The sequence below is a fragment of the Topomyia yanbarensis genome, chromosome 3 (assembly GCF_030247195.1).
Source record: "Topomyia yanbarensis strain Yona2022 chromosome 3, ASM3024719v1, whole genome shotgun sequence".
NCBI lineage: Eukaryota > Metazoa > Arthropoda > Insecta > Diptera > Culicidae > Topomyia > Topomyia yanbarensis.
In genome coordinates, this window is record NC_080672.1 from 377,207,894 (window position 1) to 377,227,592 (window position 19,699).

Here is a 19,699-nt window from a genome sequence, read left to right on the forward strand (position 1 = left end):
ATGCTTCCTAAAATCGTTGGCAGCTGCCGGATTGTGAACTTTTCTTCAGGCTTTATGACATGTAAAATTCTAAACAAAACTATCCACACTATATTTGTCATGACATGGGCTTCTTTTGTAGGCAATTTGCTGTTATAATGAAAATGTTGATAAAAGTCGTCAAACATTTTGTAAGGACATATATTTAAAAGAATTGAAAAACATATGTAATTTTTTCATCTCCCGGTCACGTTGCGTGGGGGGGGGGGGGGGGGTTAGAGATATCCTACGTCATTTACAAGGGGGAGGTTAGAATTTTGTGACCAAATGCTACAAGGGGGGAGGGAGGGGTCGAAAATCGCCAGAAAAAAGCTACGTCATTTGTGTATGGCCCCTAATGTGGGTGAACATGCAGGTTATCAAAGTCATCCCGGTTTACGATAGTTCAGAGATAAAACCATAGAAATGCGGATAAGGATTCAATCGAAATTTTGAAATAGATTCCATAGGAATGCTAAGAAAACTTCGATCAGGATCATAGAAGGAATTCAAGCAAAATCCTGAAAAGTATGTCACCATTATTCCAAGAGAGTGCCAGAAACCGACCGAGTAAGTATAATCACAATTTATAGGTAAAAAAGGCCTGCAGTAACCTATATGTGTATAACGAGAAAAATGCACTTTAAGTTTAAAACTTAAAAGTTTGCATATTTGGCAACTCTGCCGCAAAAACTAGCATTTTTCCAGATTCATTGTACAAATCCTTCAAAAATCATCTCTCTGATTGGTTCTAGTGTTGTTTACAGTAGAACCAATCAGAGAGATAATTTATAATCCGAAGAACAATAATTTTTAAAACAATTTGTTGAAATTAGGAGTGTTCCAGTGGTGTTTTTGGTCACTTTGTGCGGAATAACCCATATATAAGCTATTTTTGAGGTGGGCCAAAAATTGTGAGAAGAATAACCCTAGACCCCCGAAAAAAGTGTTGTTGACTGCAATGACACCCGGATAATCGAATCATTTTTCTCGGATAATCGAATCCCCGGATAATCGAGTCTGCAATACCTTTTACGCGTTCCCCAATATTTTCGAAACGAAGATGAATAACGAAGAAATATTCTACAAATCGCTTTTGCCAGTTATTGTATTCAGACGTTGTAGTGCAAACATTAATAGGCTGTATTTGTTTCATGTAGTTATAGCTCGTATAAGTCCCAATTCCCAACTCTCCGCTTTGCGGTACTTTTTGTTTGCATTTTGTAGTTTAAGTAATTAATGAATTTAGAATGCAACAATGATCAGTTATAAAATGTGACATCAATGACTGTTAACACTAGTTACTTGAGCCGTTTTAAACGTCAACTGAGTCATGCGTGTTGGCGTTTCGTATCTTTATTTGTTATTTAAAATATTTGAAAACGAAATTAAACGACAAAGAACATCATACAGATGAAAAAAAAAATCCCGGCTATCTAAATGATATTTTCGTACACAACCATTAATTCCTGAACCTCAGAAATTCATTACACCATTCAAGTATAATCGCACAGATATTAAACAGTAAGATTCCGTTTTTGGCATGCTCCATTTTTGACAACAAAAAAGTTCTGTTTTTGGCACATTGTTGTTGTACATAGTAAATATATACAAAAATGCTCAATATACATTTTATTGTTACAATTGATATTTTTTTACTTTATTTCCAAACATGAGAGTCATATTTACTATATTTTATGCGAGCGGGCAAAGCAAATAAAATTAAATTAACTGATTTTTCTATAATTACATTCCATTTCACACATTCTTATATAATTATTGTTCTTGTAATATCTATGATGTCATAAAATCAAAATAAAAGCTTTTTAAGGTTCTATTTTTGGCACGGTTCCAGTTTTGGCAACTGAAAAAAAATGTTGCCAAAAACGGAATCCTACTGTACTCATTTCGAACAATATTATCAGTGCTAGTTCAAGTCTTAAATGTAATCTGCTTGGGTTCAGATTAAACATTGCAACACAAAGTACTCGATAAGAAAAAGAACACCCGCAACCCGATGCTTATCTTCACGTGCGTTACTTTAATTCATTGCCCCTTCTCGAGATGCACTTCGAAAGCAACACCGATCGTTACGCCCAGTCCCGAATGGACACGTATCCGTAATTGGTTGCCTCCGCGCTTATCTGTTAGTATGGCACAGTATTTGGGCCACTTGGTTTGTAACAATAAAACGCTAGATAAGTGCGGGTATAGGAATACATGTACGAGAATAACAAATACAAGTACTTCCCATAAACTATATGCATTAACCACAAACTAGATCTCATCTCCGGCAGAGGCTGCAGCTGTGGCCGCGTTTTGCTGGGGCAAACCATGAAACAAAACTTGATTACAGGTCGTTCAAGCTATTATGCCGATTGTGCTGTCACCATTGCCGCATTCGTATACACGGTAGTCTATAGAACGATACTAGTGTACTCGTAAGTTGATCTGAGCTGAACAGCAACTCTAGGCAGACGCTTTCCGTATGTAATTATGTATAGTGCACAGCAATGAGTGGTTATAGGGATGGGTTGCTTGAACGCATGCCAGCGGGCTGGGGAGAATCGAATAACAATGCGACCCTTATTACGCATCAGAGTCTAGTCGCGTGCAATATCCAGAACAAGCACCTGACGATAAAATGATTTCCTTCAATGTCGTGCATGCATTGAATTGATGTTTGAACATATATTTATATAACATTATATTTAATTAATTCTAGATAAGGTCAAGTAAGGATTCAATCGATTTTGACTTGCTTTGTCAACTAACGGTTGCTTTGATGAAAATTATATTGAGTTATGTATTTGTGTTCATTGCACTGCTTTAATCGCGCATTTAAACGATAGGACCAAAGATAAGACGCATTTTTATTTGAGTTGTTTCCTAACAAAATCGGAGGCATGCAAAACGTGCATTCACTGTAATTATGACATATTTTGTACCGTATTAATTTTTCACTCTTTGAAACCTAAAATCATTTCGGTCATGATTCGAATTACCTGGATTGTTCGTTAATGACTATAATATATTCTACTTCTGAAAAGAGGAACAAGTTTAACAAATCCAATCTTTGAATTTTTTCACGAATGAAAAAAATGTTAGATAATGACCCAGGTAATGACAAGTTTTGGAACGTTTTACTATTCTTCGTGAGTAAAACAAAACGAGGACAAGTCCATGCTATAACTGTTGATGCTTTCTTCAACCAAGTTACTGAATAATAATGACAGCTTGCGTAAATCTGAAAGAATTCCAAATAGGTCGATACAAATGCATTCTATTAGGAATTATGCACCGTGGTGAAACAAACGAAGAGCCAAAGGGGAGAAATCGCAATGGTAACACTACCAAGACCCGGTAACCTATTTTAAGCGATAAACGACCCCTCTATCTCTACACACACACACCGTGTGCTGAATTGGATTGATGTGATTTGAATGCATCGCGCAGAAAATCGAAACTTACGATATGCTCCCGAACCGTATTGTGAAATATCTGCTCCCGAATGTCGGCTACTTCCTCCTCCTCATCCATTTCGGCAACCGGGAGAAACAACGAGGCTGCCGGGTGGTTTGTGTCGAGAAAAATTGTGGCTCCTTTCGGTTCGGCACTTGCAATGAATTATTTTCCACTGAATCTACTTTCGCTGTAAATTCACATAATGTTGTAACTGGTGCCTTTCTCTTCCCAGCAACGACGGAACAGGCAAGGATTATATGCACGCCTGTGTATTATTTCTGCACTACACTTTCACTCCAAATATTTCAGGCACCCAAAATATTTGCTCTTCTGTGGCTTTGCCTACTCTTCCTTGGCTTACTACCCGAGAGCATTAATTTGACCAGCACTAAATTTGAAACGCACTAAACTGCATTCAGAATTTTCACACTATCATTACTGCGATGCTTTTAATAATTGTGATATGCGACGAATTGTATTAAAATTGATTCAATCTGACAATAGATTTAAGTACGTTTTACTGCACACACAACAAGACAAAACAGCAATCGATTTTAGCCACGACGGAGTAAACACTAAACTGCTGGCTGTGAGGTAAACTTGATGTGCAGCTGGTGCTGAGTGCGGAACGACGCTTGCTTTGTCGGTGTGCGGGACGTTTGATGGCGTTCGTATATACTCTCCCTCTCTCGAATATGTCACAAGCTCCTGGCGGGGAAGAGAGAAAAATCCAACGGTCGTTATTTGACAGCTGTCTCTGTGCAATGATGGTATAAATGGGTGGGCCTAAACTAGAGCTAAACAATAACTACCCTCTAAGAACGGTTGGTTTCAAAATCGTTCAATGAAGGACGTTGACATCGTCCAAATAACCGTTCAACGAACGTCCATCGTTGGACCCGTGTTGAACGATTTTGAAACAATTTTTTGGACGTCTCAGTGGGTAGTGATGTGTGCAAATAATCGATTATCCTTTAATCGAGTAATTTTTGGGAGCATGATTAATTCAATATTAATTCGTCAAAAGGGCGAAATTGTTTTTTGTAAACAAACTTGTTTCGCTCATTAGTCTGCTGCAGAGTGGAATTTCATGAAAAATATGCGGTTATGTAAATTTTTACCCTTCGTAGAAGTAATTTCAATTGTTTTCTGCTTCGAAATTGTAAATTAAGAGAAACCATCAAAATAAGTTTGTTTACAAATCTTATTCGCCCTTTTGCAAATTTAATATGGAATTCATTCGATTAATCGAACAAGATAATTTATTAAAATCAATAATCGATTACTTAGTAAATCCTAATTTGTCAACCAAAAAAAAAAGGTCGCTCGACATATTTTGAAAAATTTGGAGAAGTCTGGTCATATTGTTTTTGCTCTGCGACCTTCATTTTCAATGCCACCCTTCATTAATTATGCTCTCGATTAATTGATAGCAGCTACTCGATTTGCTCGATTATACCGAAAGCTTGTAAACGATTATTGATTTTTCGATTATTTTGGAAATTAATCGATTATTTGCGTTAATCGAGTAAAAAAGACATCACTAATAATAACAAAAATGGATTAAGAGGGGCGTCCCGTGTGTTTACCCTATCGGGTCATCCTATTAAATTATACGCGAATTATAACCCATATAGTGCAACGATTCCACTTATTGTTTGGATGATACACTGAACAGGTCGTTAGGCTCTTAAATCCTACGATGTCCAAATAGGGATCTTTAGGGGTGTGCGGGTTAAGACATTTTCTGATGCAGATTGGCACCGTGAGTTAATATCTCAATTTTTTTTTCTATTTTTAAACCTGAAACTATTGAAAAAAAAAATTAGTTTGTTTCCTTTTAGGACAATATCACATCCAAACCCATGCTACTTACACGATTCTATAGGCTGCCTCATCAGATCTACCATAGCTTGCAGATAAAATTTTGGATGGAAGGCTGCTATCGGATTGCAAAAGTACCAGTTCATGCTGTGTGGGGTGTTGTCCCGGTTAACAATGAGGCGAACGAGTTATTTGCAGATACGTCATTTAGTAGGACAACTGTCAGTTTGCTGGCTGAATTTAATTTTGTTTTTTCTTGATTTAAAAATCAGAAAAGAATAATTAAGGTTTAAAAATGATGTGAGTGTATTCATAAGAACACCCGCTATCAGTACATATGAAAAACTGACAATTTTTCCAAATTAAAGTTCCCTATTATCCGACGACTTGTCATTTTGAAACAAATTTACATAACAGCATTGCGGCCATAATCTGTTTTTGGTACATTCCAATGCAGCTATGGTACTAAAACAAGTTGCTATGAGTAGAGCTGTGGAACGCGAATTTATTGGATTAATAATGTTTTCGAGGGTTCTACGACATTCTCTGAAAATCATTCCCTATAAGTCTGGCGGTGACTGAGATAGCTAATGGGAAGCATACAGTGATAATATCACAAATCTGAACATGATCCACTGGAGCTAAAATTAGATAACAAGTGAATAGACCTTTCTCGTCAGACCTAGCCCCCCGTTTTCTTATTTTTTATCGAAAGATAACGCATTTCTATGAACATTCCAGTTTGAATTATTGTTTTTTGACGTTTCCTAACATTTACATGATTCTACTTGTCACCGTTTCGCTCATCCTCTCTCTGTTTATTTCCCATAGGACACGTTCCTAAAACATTAAAAAAAAGGCAAAACATGACACGCCAAAACAAGGAATATATGTATATTACCCAGAAACTAAAACACCGAAGTTTTTTCTCCTGAAAACCATTTCCTCAAAAGCACCAATTCCTAGAAAACAATATTCCAGCATGTACGCTTTTCCAGAAAAGCTTTACCCGGAATGAACTAATGCCCACACGGAAAAATAAAACAACCCGAAGAATAAGTTCTTCTAACTTAAATATAGGTAGTTTTGAGTCTTGCGTCGCTTTCGCACTTATTAGTGTTGTCAAAAACATACAGAGATTCGACTCAGTCGAGGCCTTCCATGGAATAAGGTACTTTTGAGTTGTTTGAAGTATACTCAAAATTAGGTAAATTCAACTTAAATTAAGGCATATTTAACTCAAGGTTGAGTATAAAAAAACCTGTCAATTGTGGTTGACAGGTTTTTTTATACTCAGTTGAGTTGTGGTTTTTGCCGTGGTTAAAGGGAAACTACCTTCAACACGGTTTAGCTAATTTTACCTTATTCCACGATACCCCGAGATTGAGTCAAAAGAGCTCAACTTTTGGTAGTTTTTCGTATCCGTGCAGAAGTTCAATCCCCACATATATGCCCAGTTTACATTATGTAGCGTTGACATTAGTGCTAGTTGCCATCTGCTGATGCCAGTATGCTGGCAACCAGCATGCTACCAGCATAATGTAAACGCATGCCATCTGCTGGTGCCAGCTGCTGGCAAGCGTTTACATTAGTGCTGGTTGCCATCTGCTGGTGCCAGCATACTGGCAACCAGTACGCTACCAGCTGCTGACAAGCGTTGACATTATGCTGGTACCAGCTGCTGACAAGCGTTGACATTATGCTGCTAGCATGCTGGTTGCCAGCATGCTGACACCAGCGGATGGCAACCAGCACTAATGTAAACTATAGACACTCATAGTAATAGACCAGCGAAGGTACTTTTATCGAGCCAAACGAACTGTCAAAATCCGGAGCCAAACGAGCATGACGTCACTCAATGCAAACAAGCAGAACAAGTATTGCGATTATATTTAAAAAAATATATTTTGTTATTCACAGTAGGCTTCACTTTTCGTGTTCGTATTAGTATTTCACAATGTTATTTAGAAAGATATTTATTGTGTTCAATATAACTACATAAAAAGCATTTTACTTATGCTCTTTTTCATCAATTTTGTGTTTCTGAAGAAATTGGATTTTTTCTTTCTTTTCTCAATTTCTTGTTGCTCAGTATCAAACATAGAACTTCTCTTTTGATTCATATATTGAACCACTTGAAAAATTATTTTGATAAAAACAGATGATCGAATACAGTCGAGCACGTTCGAGCTTGCACATTTTTGGGTGATGCCAGTTTAACATGCTTGTTTTTCTAGTTGCCAGTTTTGCGGTTTTTACATCCGCGAGTCTATTACTATGAGTGTTTATAATGTAAACTGGGCAATAATGTCAAGGCTTGTCAGCAGCTGGTACCAGCAGATGGCATACGTTTACATTTTGCTGGTAGCATGCTGGTTTCCAGCATGCTGGCATCAGCAGATGGCAACCAGCACTAATGTCAACGCTACAATAACCATTTCCCAGAATTTTTTGGTAAGGTGGAGAAGGCATCCATATTGCTTTGAATTGGGAGAAATCTTGTAGATGAATAACCTCGAAGAATGCACTGCTAATAGCATTAGCCAATGCAGTTGGAATAATCATACGTCCGTCCTCCCCCAGCGTCTTGTCTATCGCTTTCTTTCAGTGGAACTACTACTGATGTTAGCCCGAATAGAAATGTACAGTAACAAAACCATGATTTTCACTGTGACAGTACAGTAATTTTACAATAATTTACAGTAAGTTTTAGTGCTATGCTACAATACAAAGACAATAAACTTTAACATTTTTACAGTAAATTTCAATGTAAAATAGACTTATGTATCTTAACATTTAAAAAATCAATTTTTCTCCATACATTTTTTTTCTCGAAAACAGTAAAATTTAATGTGAATGCACTGTATCAGTTTTTGCTGAACAGTGAAATTTATTGTTACATGAAATTTTATTGTAAATCTACTGTGAGAACTTGACATCGAACAATGTTGAAACAGTAATAACAATAATATTTATTGTTTTATGATTGTTTGTAGGGTAAATGCCATTGTAAAATTCTATCCGGGAGGGCAAAAGAGATTATAACTACTAGAGCGAGCAAAGCGCTACTGTCTCCATGTATTCACAGACTGAAACATGGGGTCTCGCTCTACCATATTGTATCCCATTACTTTGACATGTGTGTACCTGGGGCAACTCTTAGGGGGCAATATGCGTTAAACTAATGGGCCTAGAATATGTAAGAGCGAGATGATAAATTATCCGTATTAGGCAATCCATTAGACGTTTGTTTGACAATTCAGCGGTGGGTTCTGTCAACTACTCCTGCGAACAGTAAAACTCGTCCGACAAGCATCTTTCGTTAGTCCGATTCGTTTGATGTTGGACCGTATCAACGATATTTTCGGTCGTCACACCCCTCGGAGTAACGTCAGAAACTAGTAAACAAGAAATAATCAGCTGATCAGAAACGTCACATGGATTGCCTAATTAACAGCGAACTGCGACCTCTAGTAGCTATAATCTCTTTTGTAAGGGTGAATGACCCATCGAGGTTAAGGCTCAAGTTACCCCAAGGCTTGGTAGTGTGCGTAAGAAAAATTGTGTTCAGTTTTGCCGCCAGATTATCCATTTAATCCTTTTCAAAACTCTAAAAGAAGAATATCAGTCGATTTATTAGATCATCACGAATCAATTCATGCAAAATATCTGCTGGAAAAACCATCGGCTTAGCTGAATGGAGCTTTTGAAAAAGTGGCTGTGATTTTTTCATTGCGCAGTTGTGTTGCGTACCCCAGCACGGTGTGGTAGTGTGACAATTTTTCCAGCAGCTATTTTGTATGATTTGAATCGTTGTGATCTAATAAATCGGTTGATATTCTTCTTTTAGAGTTTTGAAAAGATTTAAATGGATAATCTGGTGGCAAAGCTGAAAACAATTTTTCCCACCCATACTACACAGCGTTCAAATCTAACACCTTCTCAAAAAAGGTAACTTGAACCTTAAAGGCCCAATAAATACTAGTGATTTTATGATGTCTTTCATTCAAGATAGCTGATCAACTTTCTCCCAGATTTGACTAAAAATATGGTCACCAAAAATTTCTTTATTCCATGATGTACGACTTTTGGATCTTGGTAGAACGACCGAATAATTTACAACTGATTAATTTGTTAGAATTAAAAAAGAAAGGACTAAGCAAACTATTCAACTGCTCACTTCTTCGCCGGGCCAGACAATTCGGCCAAAGCTTTGTTTTCGGCTGAAAGAACACAATAAAAAAGTTAATGTTGTTCCAATGATAAGCTAACCCTAAAGCGTACCTTCTGAGCTACGTTTCTTCTCCTCGGCCAGTTTAGCGTCTCGGATGGCCTTCTGTTGGGCTTCAATTTCCCGGATGCCGACTTCCCGCTTGGCCAAGCGCTGCTGATGGTAGGCACCGTACGCGACCCCAACGGCCAGGAAGGACCAGCGTCCGAACTGCATCGAAAAGAACGTTACATTAGAACTAGGGTGTTCATTTTAATAATCTGAATGGACCTGTTGGTTGAAGGGTTCCATCGAAAAGTGTTCCAGAATTGAGATTAATGAGCCAACATTACATAATGCTGGCCAGATACCATATTTCACCGTTGTGTAGCGAAATAAGTAAAAATGGTCATACTCTTACCTTGATCAGTGGAGATACGCGTACAGGAGCGCCCAAATCTGCCATTTTACTAGTGAAAATTAAGGAAATTTACGAGAAATTCTGTAAATTATTTTATGTATCCAGAATTCCCACACTGCAAGAAGCACGGCGAACAGATTGACAGATGTGACTTTTTCATGTGACGGGGGAGTGGACGGTGTAGTAAATCGAATCCCGCCATATCCCGATTATCGAAAGTAACCAAAATGAATTTCACTCAAAAAATTGCAAAACTTGATTACCCATTTTCTGAATACTGAGTTACCATCTTTGGTAATTACTCCGAATAATTTGTTTTTTTAGAAATCTATTTTGGAATCGCTTGTTGGGGTGTATATAGCAGATAGGCGAGTAGAAAAAAATAAATATAATAATAACATATTGATCTGTATGCTTTGTAGCATACTTGTAGCATTCCATACAAAAATTTCCTTAATCTGCGTCCTGTAATTTTATAGATGTTATGGAATCAAATATTATGAACGATCATAGATGAGCAGGCCGTGGTTGCGGTGACAGATTATCAAGCTTCAGTTTTTGGAAGAAAGTTGATGAGAACGGATACAACCACCGTATAATCTTTTATGAATCATTCGAAGTGCCACCTAGCGGGGAAAATGTGCGAAAGTGGGTTTTCTCCATGTAAATTGTCGAAAAATCCCATACGAATTTCAGGAACGTTGGTCCGATAGCTAGACGATTTGGCTCAAATTTGGAGCAGACACTCCTGGTGGGACTAGGAATCGACTCAGGGGTGGGCCGATGGGGGTCATTTTTATCTGTCACCCTAGTGGGCAACTAATGTGCATCATGTGTACATGTTAAGCGGACCCTACACGGGACGAGAATATTGTCAATAAAAGTATTGTCAAGACTGTTTCAATACGTCAATCCCATTTGATTTCCACATGATCAATATTTTCAAGATACCCTTACACGATCAATATATTGATCAATAATCGATTTATTGACAATATTTCTGTAGGTGTAGGGTCCGCTTTAGAGAATCAAGTTGCGCATAGTCTACACCAGTTGCGCTTCAGTTGCGTACGCTGAAAAGAGGAGAAAAACCAAAAGGCGCAAGTTCACTATTTCGATTTTCAACTGCAACCAGAATATTGTCAATAAACCTAATATTGATCTACATATTGATGGTTAAGGTCATTTTGAAAATATTGATTCTATCGAATTCAAATGGGGTTGACGTATAGAGGACCCTACACGAGCAGAAATATTGTCAATAAATCGATTATTGATCAATATATTCATTGTGCAAGGGCATCTTGAAAATATTGTTCATGTAGAAATCAAATGGGATTGACATATTGAAGTAGTTTTGTAAACATTTTTATCGACAATATTCTTGCATCATGTAGGGTTCGCTTATTGAAACAGTTTTGCCAATATTTTTATTGACAATATCCCTGTCTCCTGTAATAGATATAATATTGTTTGCTGAGACTCGGAAGATATTTTGATGCAATTCAGTAAGTATATATTATTTTACCGAGATATCAATAGCTCAATGAAGTGTGCACAAGACAAATATAATAGGAATCTGCGAACGTCTGTTTGGCGTGGTCCAACGAAAACCTTCATTGGATGCTGAAACATCTATTTATTGTGGTGCGGAATATAACGGGGAAAGAGGAGGTTTTCCAGAAAGTACCCCCGACTATTGGCTGGCAAACCACATAAATTCTTGAACTTCATATTGTCGATCATAAATCGAAGCAGAATATCGGTTCTGAACTAAAATACTATATATATTTTTAATTATTTATAAATGATTATTTTAAACACTTAAAGGCTCAAATCAACACTTTATTAACTTTTACGAAAATTGCAATTGTAATTGTTTTACGAAAATGGTCTCATAGCTACATCACGTTACTGCGTTATTTTTGAGACTAGTTTCTTTCTATATTACTTACGTTCTTATTCAATTCATTCTTCTAATGCTGATTTCGTTTTTAGATCAGAGTTGCTCTAGGTTCGCTCGGAACTGTCACTTTTGTATTGATATTGTAAACATTAGAGCGAACCTAGGGCGACTCGATTCTAAAACCGAAAACAGCATAATTCATTTGAAAATGGCTGGGGGAAGGGTCCGTCAAAAAGTTGCCTTTTTCTTAATGAATTCTGATTAATATGTTTAAAAAAATTATAATAATTCAGTATTTGCACTAAAAATCTGTACAATACAATTGGTAGCTTTGCCCTATGTTAGCCCGCTTGCTTTCTGAGATTACTTTTGACAGTTATGCAATAACAAAACAATGTAAAAACCAAAACATCTCAAATTATCGGAAGTTAAATTCATATTTTGTAAGCACCGTGAGATTAGTTTCCTAGTTTTCAAATCCTGCAATAATGAGCACACTACGACGGGAGGTAGAATTAAAAAATATATGTCGTTTTCTAAACTAAACCTGGCCACCATTTCAGGCGTTGATGTGGTTCAAAACTCTTCAGCGCACCAAGGACAAAGTGTTTGCCGGCGATCGAACAACCATTGAGGCTGCACGGCAAAGAATCCGAGACGAATTTTTGAAAAATAAAGATCTATCCGACGAGAAAGATATCAAAGAGGTGAGTTTACTTTTTCCATATCACGTAAGTTTGATAATAAGGTTTAAATTGCTGTTTGCCCATTTCAGAAAATTAATATAGCTAAAGACGTAGATATCGAACTTCGTAGCTCCGTAGTACAAGCCGTTCAAATCGAGAAAAATGTCTACCGTCAGTATAAGAATTAAAAATTTATCTCGTATATTTTGTTTAAAATATTTGTTATGTTTTTAGACGCCATAATCACTGACGATACGAAGAAACTGGACAATGTCATGTTTGATCCAAATGCAGAACTACCACCTCCAAGAAGTAAAAAATGCGGAGATAGAAAAAGTAAAACGTAGTTAAAACATAAAATAATTTGAAGTGTAAATAAATCCTAGTCATTTAAATGAGATGAATTATTTGGGCAAGAAATTAATGTTGCAGTAACGGTTTTAGAGATATACGTCTTAGTTCGAATACTCAACTATGTTAATGTTCTCGATGTGATGATCGACTATCCGATCCAAAATTTTAGGAGTAATGAGCTTAAGTTGCCAGGCCTAACAATCTGCTTCTTCATAGAGCGATCAACTTTGGTAATAAATCTAACAGCTATTTCTCACCATGCCTTCAGGATAATCGGACCTCGCAAAAGTGGGAATATGTAGATTTGTACTATTTGTATACTCCATCAGCTCAGAGCCTCTCAGATTGATATCTGAACTGCTCCAAATGATGTGATGAGCACTCACATCACTACCCATGATCAGCGAAGGTCCTATATGATACAACGCTTTTGAAAGCATCAGAAGGTATACTTCCTATATGTGTTACCAACAGTCAGAGTAAGACTGCACAGATATAGCAAATTGGGAGTTCTGGCATGCGACACGTATCAATGGCCCTCAAATGGTGAATACTTCCCCCTTTAATATGACCGCGTTGTGAATACCACTTGTTTTTCTTATTCTTTTTTTCCTCAAAATACTGGTGTTTACCGGTTTTTTCATTTCCAATGCCGAAAATGCGAACTCTATCGAAACAGAAGGTTATGTTTCGTAGCGCAATGTAGTATCAGGGCTTCACTTCCACAGCTCTGCGATCGACTCCAATGATGTTAAAGCGGTACGCGAAGCATAGAAGCACATGAGGTCTCTGAATAATGGTTTCGTTCATTTGCATCACTTTTAAATGCTATGTTGAACAATCAGCAACAACTGTATAATCATCGTCTAATGTACATCATACGATGACGATACCTAGTATTTATAAATCAACATACAATGAAGATACAAGAAAACATATCCTAAAGAACACCTGAATTGAACAAGCGACCGAAAGCCGCAAAGCCAACACATTCAGGAAGATTTTGTAAAAAGTAATAGCAGAGTAAACATGGTAATGAAGACATTCGGTCAGAAACATTCCTTCTATTTCAAGCGATGAAATGTGTCGAGATGAAGTCTGTGTTAGGGAAAGTCTTGCGCAAATTTGTAAAACATGTATGTTGTCCCAATTTTTTGCAGATTTGCGGATTTTTCAATAGCGTAATAGAAATCTACCGCGGCATTCCAAAAGCAGAGATGAACAGAAGCATTTTTTTTGATGGTGTGAATCGTCGACAGTTTTTCAGTGGTTATCATACGTGACTTCTCTTTTGTCGGTTCTCATGGTAAAAAGGGACAAGTGTGTCTTTGCCGTGAGACATGCTGCCTAAGCTCGACTCCTGCCAGCAGAAGGCAAAAGATTAGTCCGTAAGATTTTAGGTCTGTTTCTTATTACCCTGCCACTTGTAGGATTCCGATCTGTATATTTAACATCCTTGCTCTCACTTGAGTACTATGGCTACAATAATAGAAATATAAAAGGAAAAAAAAAACAAAAAGTATATATTCAGGTTATTAGCATAATTTAGTTCACGCCCAACACCATATATAAATTATGCATCCTTGAAGAACAGCATGTATTAGTACAGGATTGTTTTAATACTCTGATAAAGTTGAATTCATGAATACATTTCCAATTGTGGGATTGTGTAAATTTCTACGGTGTAATAGCAGCATAATGCATTGTCGTCCTGGACTAATAACGCTTTACCACAGACTATCTGACATAATACTCGAGAACAAAGCTTCGCCCGCTTTAATGGTCATTTTAAATATATGTATTTGTAGTTGGGGCTTTGACCGCAATGAGGGCGCCACTGTCATCTGAATAAGAATGCGAGGGATAGACCACTAGCGTAAAATTGTTCCCAAGCTTGAGGGGTAACCCTTCAAAAAATTATTGTTTAGGACCGTGTATAAAAGGTGAAGCTAGTGTGCTGAGAAAATTGTCGAATCGGTATTTTTTTATTAGAATTTCCTAATAGTGTTATGTCTGTTAGTCTGTGCATTTAGTTAACAGTAGTAGATCTGGTGAGGTTATAGAGTTCTATACAAATGATTTTACTCACACTACTTGGGGGTTTGTTTTCCGCCAGCTGTCATATGTAAAGCTTTCAATCAATTTAAACGTTTTAAATTGCTTGCCTAAAGTTTTTATAATAGTGTTTAAATGCTCTGTGTCACCGTGAAACTTATTCCGGAGACTACAATACCGCTTGGGTTTGATCCACCATGCAAATAGTCCGACCGAAAAGCTTTTTTCGATTTTTCTTCCAGCTATCAGAAATTATGACAGGTGGAGGAAAACAAATCGTTGAACACACTAATACAGTTACAGATTGTCAAGTACTCTATACCTATAAAGTCGTACTAGTCTCATAGACTTTTCTACGGCTCACGTACGTACACGTCACATGACACAAACACTACATCACTAGCTGGTGTAAAATAATAAACAAAGACGGCAAAATCAAATGGGATTGTTTTCAACCAGGAAGCTGCAGAAGTGTTCGTGAGACCGAGCGACAAGAACTCAATGGGTTTGGATATGTTACTGTCTTAAAAAGACACAAACTAAAATCTGTTTTTTTTTCAATAGTTTTGGTATTATTAACTAAAAAACCTGTCAATCCACCTAGTGGTGTAATTGCGCTTTTCTCATTTATTCAAACTATGATTCATTAGCTGGTTTTGTTCAATAAAATTGTGGAAATGCCTATTACGTTCTTATTTCACTTAGCACGTATCCCACGACTACCACGAAAGTAGACGCTGACTCACTTTAAATAAAAAAGGATGGGGGAGACCGGGGTTAGTTTGCGGTGTTTTCAGTTTCCTTTTTTTACCACTTTGGTGTAGATAGATCTTGCAAAATAGAACATGTGGCATGAAAGAGCAGACTGTTGGCAACATGCCTGCATTTTATCAAAGTGTTTGTTGCATTGTCTTTGTTTTTATTGACAAAAATGTGTGACGCGGGAAACCCGCCAATTTACCCCGGCCCCGGTATGAATTCGCCAGAAAATGGCGATTTAATTACACACGTGCTGAATGTCTTTTCAATAAAATTGGTTATTAACCGACAAATGCCAATATATTTCAGTCTCAATACCCTGGCATTTTACTTTGACGCGTATTCCATATCCAAAAGCATATTTTCGAAATTTTTCAGGCGTTGGCCGAAGTAAATATCCCCTGCATTGCCGAGATACACAAAGTTTTACTTTGGAGTGAATTCCAAAAATAAAAATATTTTATGTCTATATTCGCACTGTAAATAGTGCCGCTAACTTGCCCCAACCGCATATTTTACAAAAAAAGCTTTAAATAACTTTAATTCATGGATAGATTTAATATCTATACGGATACTAAAAGCTCTTTTACGCACTATCGAAAAATATAATCAATTGGGAAATAGATTGAAAATCACCCAATAACACAAAGTACTTAAAATTTAGATATTTTACTTGGAATGCTCGAAAACACAATATCGCCCACAACTTCTACAAAACAAAATGTTTTTAACAAAAACACATTGGATAATGGGTTTTACATAACTCGAGGTACAAGATGAGAGGTAGTGCTATACTGCCGTTACAAGCATATTTGTCCCATGTTCTATAGGATTTCCTATATACATGGGATAATTATGCGTAGAACGGCAGTATATGTCTATTAGAAACGGAGCAAAGAGGATTCCACCAACTTACCCCAACCGGCAACAACGGGTTCCCCAAATATTTAATTAGCTTAATCAGCATGACTTCAATGTTATCTTCATGTGATTATAATTTGAAATGTTGGTGGAATGGGTTTGGAAGTGGAGGGGGTGGGGATTTAGTAGAGTGGGAGTGGGGGATGCATAAAAAATCCTTCATCTTATTTCGGTGTACGGGTGGGGTGATGAAGAAAATGCGGATGTGAGGGTGGTCCAAGGGGAGAGGAGTGATGATGGAGGGAGGTGTGAGGGCAACGGCGCGGGGGGGGGGGGGGTGTAGACGCAATACTCAACTGCAAATGTTGCCTTTCATTTGAAGCTTGGTTTGAGAAAATCGGTTCAGTCATCACCGAAGAACCGATGTGACTTTAATTGTGGAATATGCCCGGAATCCGAGACTTCCGGAATCGTCGATAGTGGACAATATATCCAAAGAATGTTTGATTGGCAATCAGTGATCTAGACGTGCGAATCAAAGTAATTTGGCGACCATTTCAATAGTTTTCAGCCTCTGCGGTATTACGAATGTACCGATTCAGGGGAACATGGGGAGACTTGACCAGGTTTTCAGTTGCACCTACGTAAATGTCTAAAAATGTTTTCAATCCTTCAACACTCATTTAAATTTAATGCGCAGCAGTATTGTGCATATTCATAATTTTTTGCAGAATTTTTGGTTTACCTATTCCAAAGTGATAAAAGTTTTTCAGAGACAAGTTTTTTTGGTGAAGTCTCCCCACCGTGGGGAGACTTGACCAAGGCCTGGGGAAACTTGACCAAGAGAATTTTGTAAAATCAAAATAATAAATTAAAACATGCTGTCTTCATATTTTTACATGTTGTCGAGATCCTTAAGTAGCAGTAAAAAATATAAAAGGATTGCATTTCAAATATTTCGATTTTTTATGCATTTCCTTCTAAGGATTAACTGTCCTGCTTACATTGCATGTTTATACGTCACGAAATCAGCCATATTACAGCTAACTTTGTTTACTAGTACTAAAAGATATAGACTGATGTTTGAGGTGGGATTTTTTTGTGACGTGTTTAACACTAACTGTAAGTACCACAGCACAGCAAATATCAGAAATTTAGAGCTTCAGCTGCTTCAGCTTATTTCCACTTGGTCAAGACTCCCTATAAAATCGTGGTCAAGTCTCCCCAACATTAGTTATTGCGTAAAAAGTCGTGCAAATGTTAGTAATAACTACTCCAATGTTCCGATTTATGCAAAACCATTTCATCACTTCATAAGGAATAAGATGATATATGAGTATTTAAAATGTAATTATTAGTCGAGTAGATATGTCCTGTCCATGCAAAGTTTGATAAAAAATTACATCATTTAACACAAATTTATTAATTACGGAATATTTTCTTTAAGGAAAGTATTTTTCATTCCAAACTTTTAAAACTACCTTAAGGGGTCGAAACAAGTATAAAAATTATGCAATAAAAATTGGACTAAACCGTTTTGCGCGTTAAGGGCACAAGACCTAATTTTAATTAAGTTTTGTTTTTTTTTGTGTTTCGAATTCATCTCGTCAGTAACTAGCACCATCTGGGTGTCTAGTTAGACGATGTATCTAAACTAGTACCCAAATTAGCACTAGTTAGACACAAAAAATTCCAAACAGTTCTCACTACATATGTGAACGCCTAAAGCCACATGTCCCGAGTGATGTCCCCCATTTTTTTGTGTCTAACTAGTGCTAATTTGGGTACTAGTTTAGATACATCGTCTAACTAGACACCCAGATGGTGCTAGTTACTGACGAGATGAATTCGAAACACAAAAAAAAACAAAACTTAATTAAAATTAGGTCTTGTGCCCTTAACGCGCAAAACGGTTTAGTCCAATTTTTATTGCATAATACCAGGCGTTTGGTTTCTTGAACCAAAAGACAAGAGTTCGTCTTCGCTTTCTCATCAGCAAACCAGAGCTATATTTGCTTCCCGGGACATCACTCGGGATATGTGGCTTTAGGCGTTCACATATGTCGTGAGAACTGTTTGGAATTTTTTGTGTCTAACTAGTGCTAATTTGGGTACTAGTTTAGATACATCGTCTAACTAGACACCCAGATGGTGCTAGTTACTGACGAGATGAATTCGAAACACAAAAAAAAACAAAACTTAATTAAGTATAAAAATATTCTTGAAAAAATTTTAAGAGCCTAATAGAACACGTCATAGCAAATAATAGAATTTTGCCCTTAGTCAAGTCTCCCCATGTTCTTCTAAATGGCAAATTCCAGTGTAACCTTACTAACCAACCTGTAATTTCGAAACCAAGAGTCAGAACCAAATAAAATTCAGCAGCAGTCAATGGTATTACTGTATCTTTCATTTGAAATAAAGTTTGTAAAAATCGGTCGAGAATTCGCTGGGGAATAGGTGTGATAGTAGCGTAGGAATTTGGTGAGTTCCCCGGAGGCATTATGAACCGTCATAAGTGGCCAATGTGGTCAAAGCTGCTTTGATTAATCATTAGTGATCCAGACCCGCAAACTAGAGTCATGTTGCACCTATTCTAATATGTTTTACATCATTTGAACATCATGATTGAACCAGTATATAAGAGAATTTGCTGTGTGACTGCACTCTTCAACCCGTAACTCCGGAGCCGGAAGTCGGATCAACTAAAAATTCAATAGCAGCTTATGGGAGCGTAAAACCTTTCAGATGAAACTAAGTTTGTGAAAATCGGTTTAGCCATCTCTGAGAAAATTGTGTGAGTTTAAATGACACACACATACACACATTTATACATACATACAAACATTCTCCGATCTCGACGAACTGAATCGAATGGTATATGACAATCAGCCCTCCGGGCCTCGGTTGAACAGTCGACTTTTTCAGTGATTGCATAGCCTTTCTTTATTATGAGAAAGGCAAAAACAAATCGATCACCTTGTTGATCGCTTCTAAAATATTAACGTATTGAAGTAGGGAAATGCAAATATCTTTTTACCAAAACAGCTTCTGGTCTGGTTCCCCTAACTGGAGCCAGCGCTAGTTAGTACAACGATCTTACAGACCCTTGGGGCTTAGACTTATAAAGCGGACCCTAC

At 37.2% G+C, this 19,699-nt stretch overlaps 3 protein-coding genes across 3 annotated transcripts in view; 1 reads left to right on the plus strand and 2 right to left on the minus strand.

Annotated features, from left to right (window-relative positions):
- The window catches only part of LOC131694138 (protein Lilipod), a 58,194-nt gene extending 54,081 nt beyond the window's left edge, over nucleotides 1-4,113 (minus strand). The window contains exon 1 of the mRNA XM_058982584.1: nucleotides 3,490-4,113. Coding sequence (XP_058838567.1) covers nucleotides 3,490-3,558 — 69 coding nt within the window. The 5' untranslated portion in view covers nucleotides 3,559-4,113. The remainder of the gene's footprint in view (nucleotides 1-3,489) is intronic.
- A 5,241-nt stretch (nucleotides 4,114-9,354) lies between these two features.
- On the minus strand, nucleotides 9,355-10,098 carry LOC131694148 (ATP synthase subunit e, mitochondrial). Its single transcript, XM_058982596.1, has 3 exons — nucleotides 9,939-10,098; nucleotides 9,592-9,748; nucleotides 9,355-9,530 (listed from the first exon to the last, which is right to left on the minus strand). The coding sequence occupies exons 1-3, from the start codon at nucleotides 9,981-9,983 to the stop codon at nucleotides 9,484-9,486; spliced, it is 249 nt and encodes an 82-aa protein (XP_058838579.1). The 5' UTR covers nucleotides 9,984-10,098; the 3' UTR covers nucleotides 9,355-9,483.
- Nucleotides 10,099-12,223: 2,125 nt separating this feature from the next.
- LOC131694145 (complex III assembly factor LYRM7) lies at nucleotides 12,224-12,925 on the plus strand. Its single transcript, XM_058982593.1, has 4 exons — nucleotides 12,224-12,353; nucleotides 12,408-12,551; nucleotides 12,620-12,701; nucleotides 12,765-12,925. The coding sequence occupies exons 1-4, from the start codon at nucleotides 12,333-12,335 to the stop codon at nucleotides 12,875-12,877; spliced, it is 360 nt and encodes a 119-aa protein (XP_058838576.1). The 5' UTR covers nucleotides 12,224-12,332; the 3' UTR covers nucleotides 12,878-12,925.
- Nucleotides 12,926-19,699: the final 6,774 nt, after the last annotated feature.

Excerpts from the sequence above, each read along its gene's own strand:
- LOC131694148 (XM_058982596.1), bottom strand. The coding sequence starts at position 9,983 with ATGGCAGATTTGGGCGCTCCTGTACGCGTATCTCCACTGATCAAG. Across the intron at positions 9,749-9,938 it reads GCGTATCTCCACTGATCAAG|TTCGGACGCTGGTCCTTCCT; the intron begins GTAAGAGTATGA and ends TTTTCGATGCAG. Across the intron at positions 9,531-9,591 it reads GAAGAAACGTAGCTCAGAAG|CCGAAAACAAAGCTTTGGCC; the intron begins GTACGCTTTAGG and ends GTGTTCTTTCAG.
- LOC131694145 (XM_058982593.1), top strand. The coding sequence starts at position 12,333 with ATGAGCACACTACGACGGGAG. Across the intron at positions 12,354-12,407 it reads TGAGCACACTACGACGGGAG|GCGTTGATGTGGTTCAAAAC; the intron begins GTAGAATTAAAA and ends CCACCATTTCAG. Across the intron at positions 12,702-12,764 it reads AATCGAGAAAAATGTCTACC|ACGCCATAATCACTGACGAT; the intron begins GTCAGTATAAGA and ends TTATGTTTTTAG.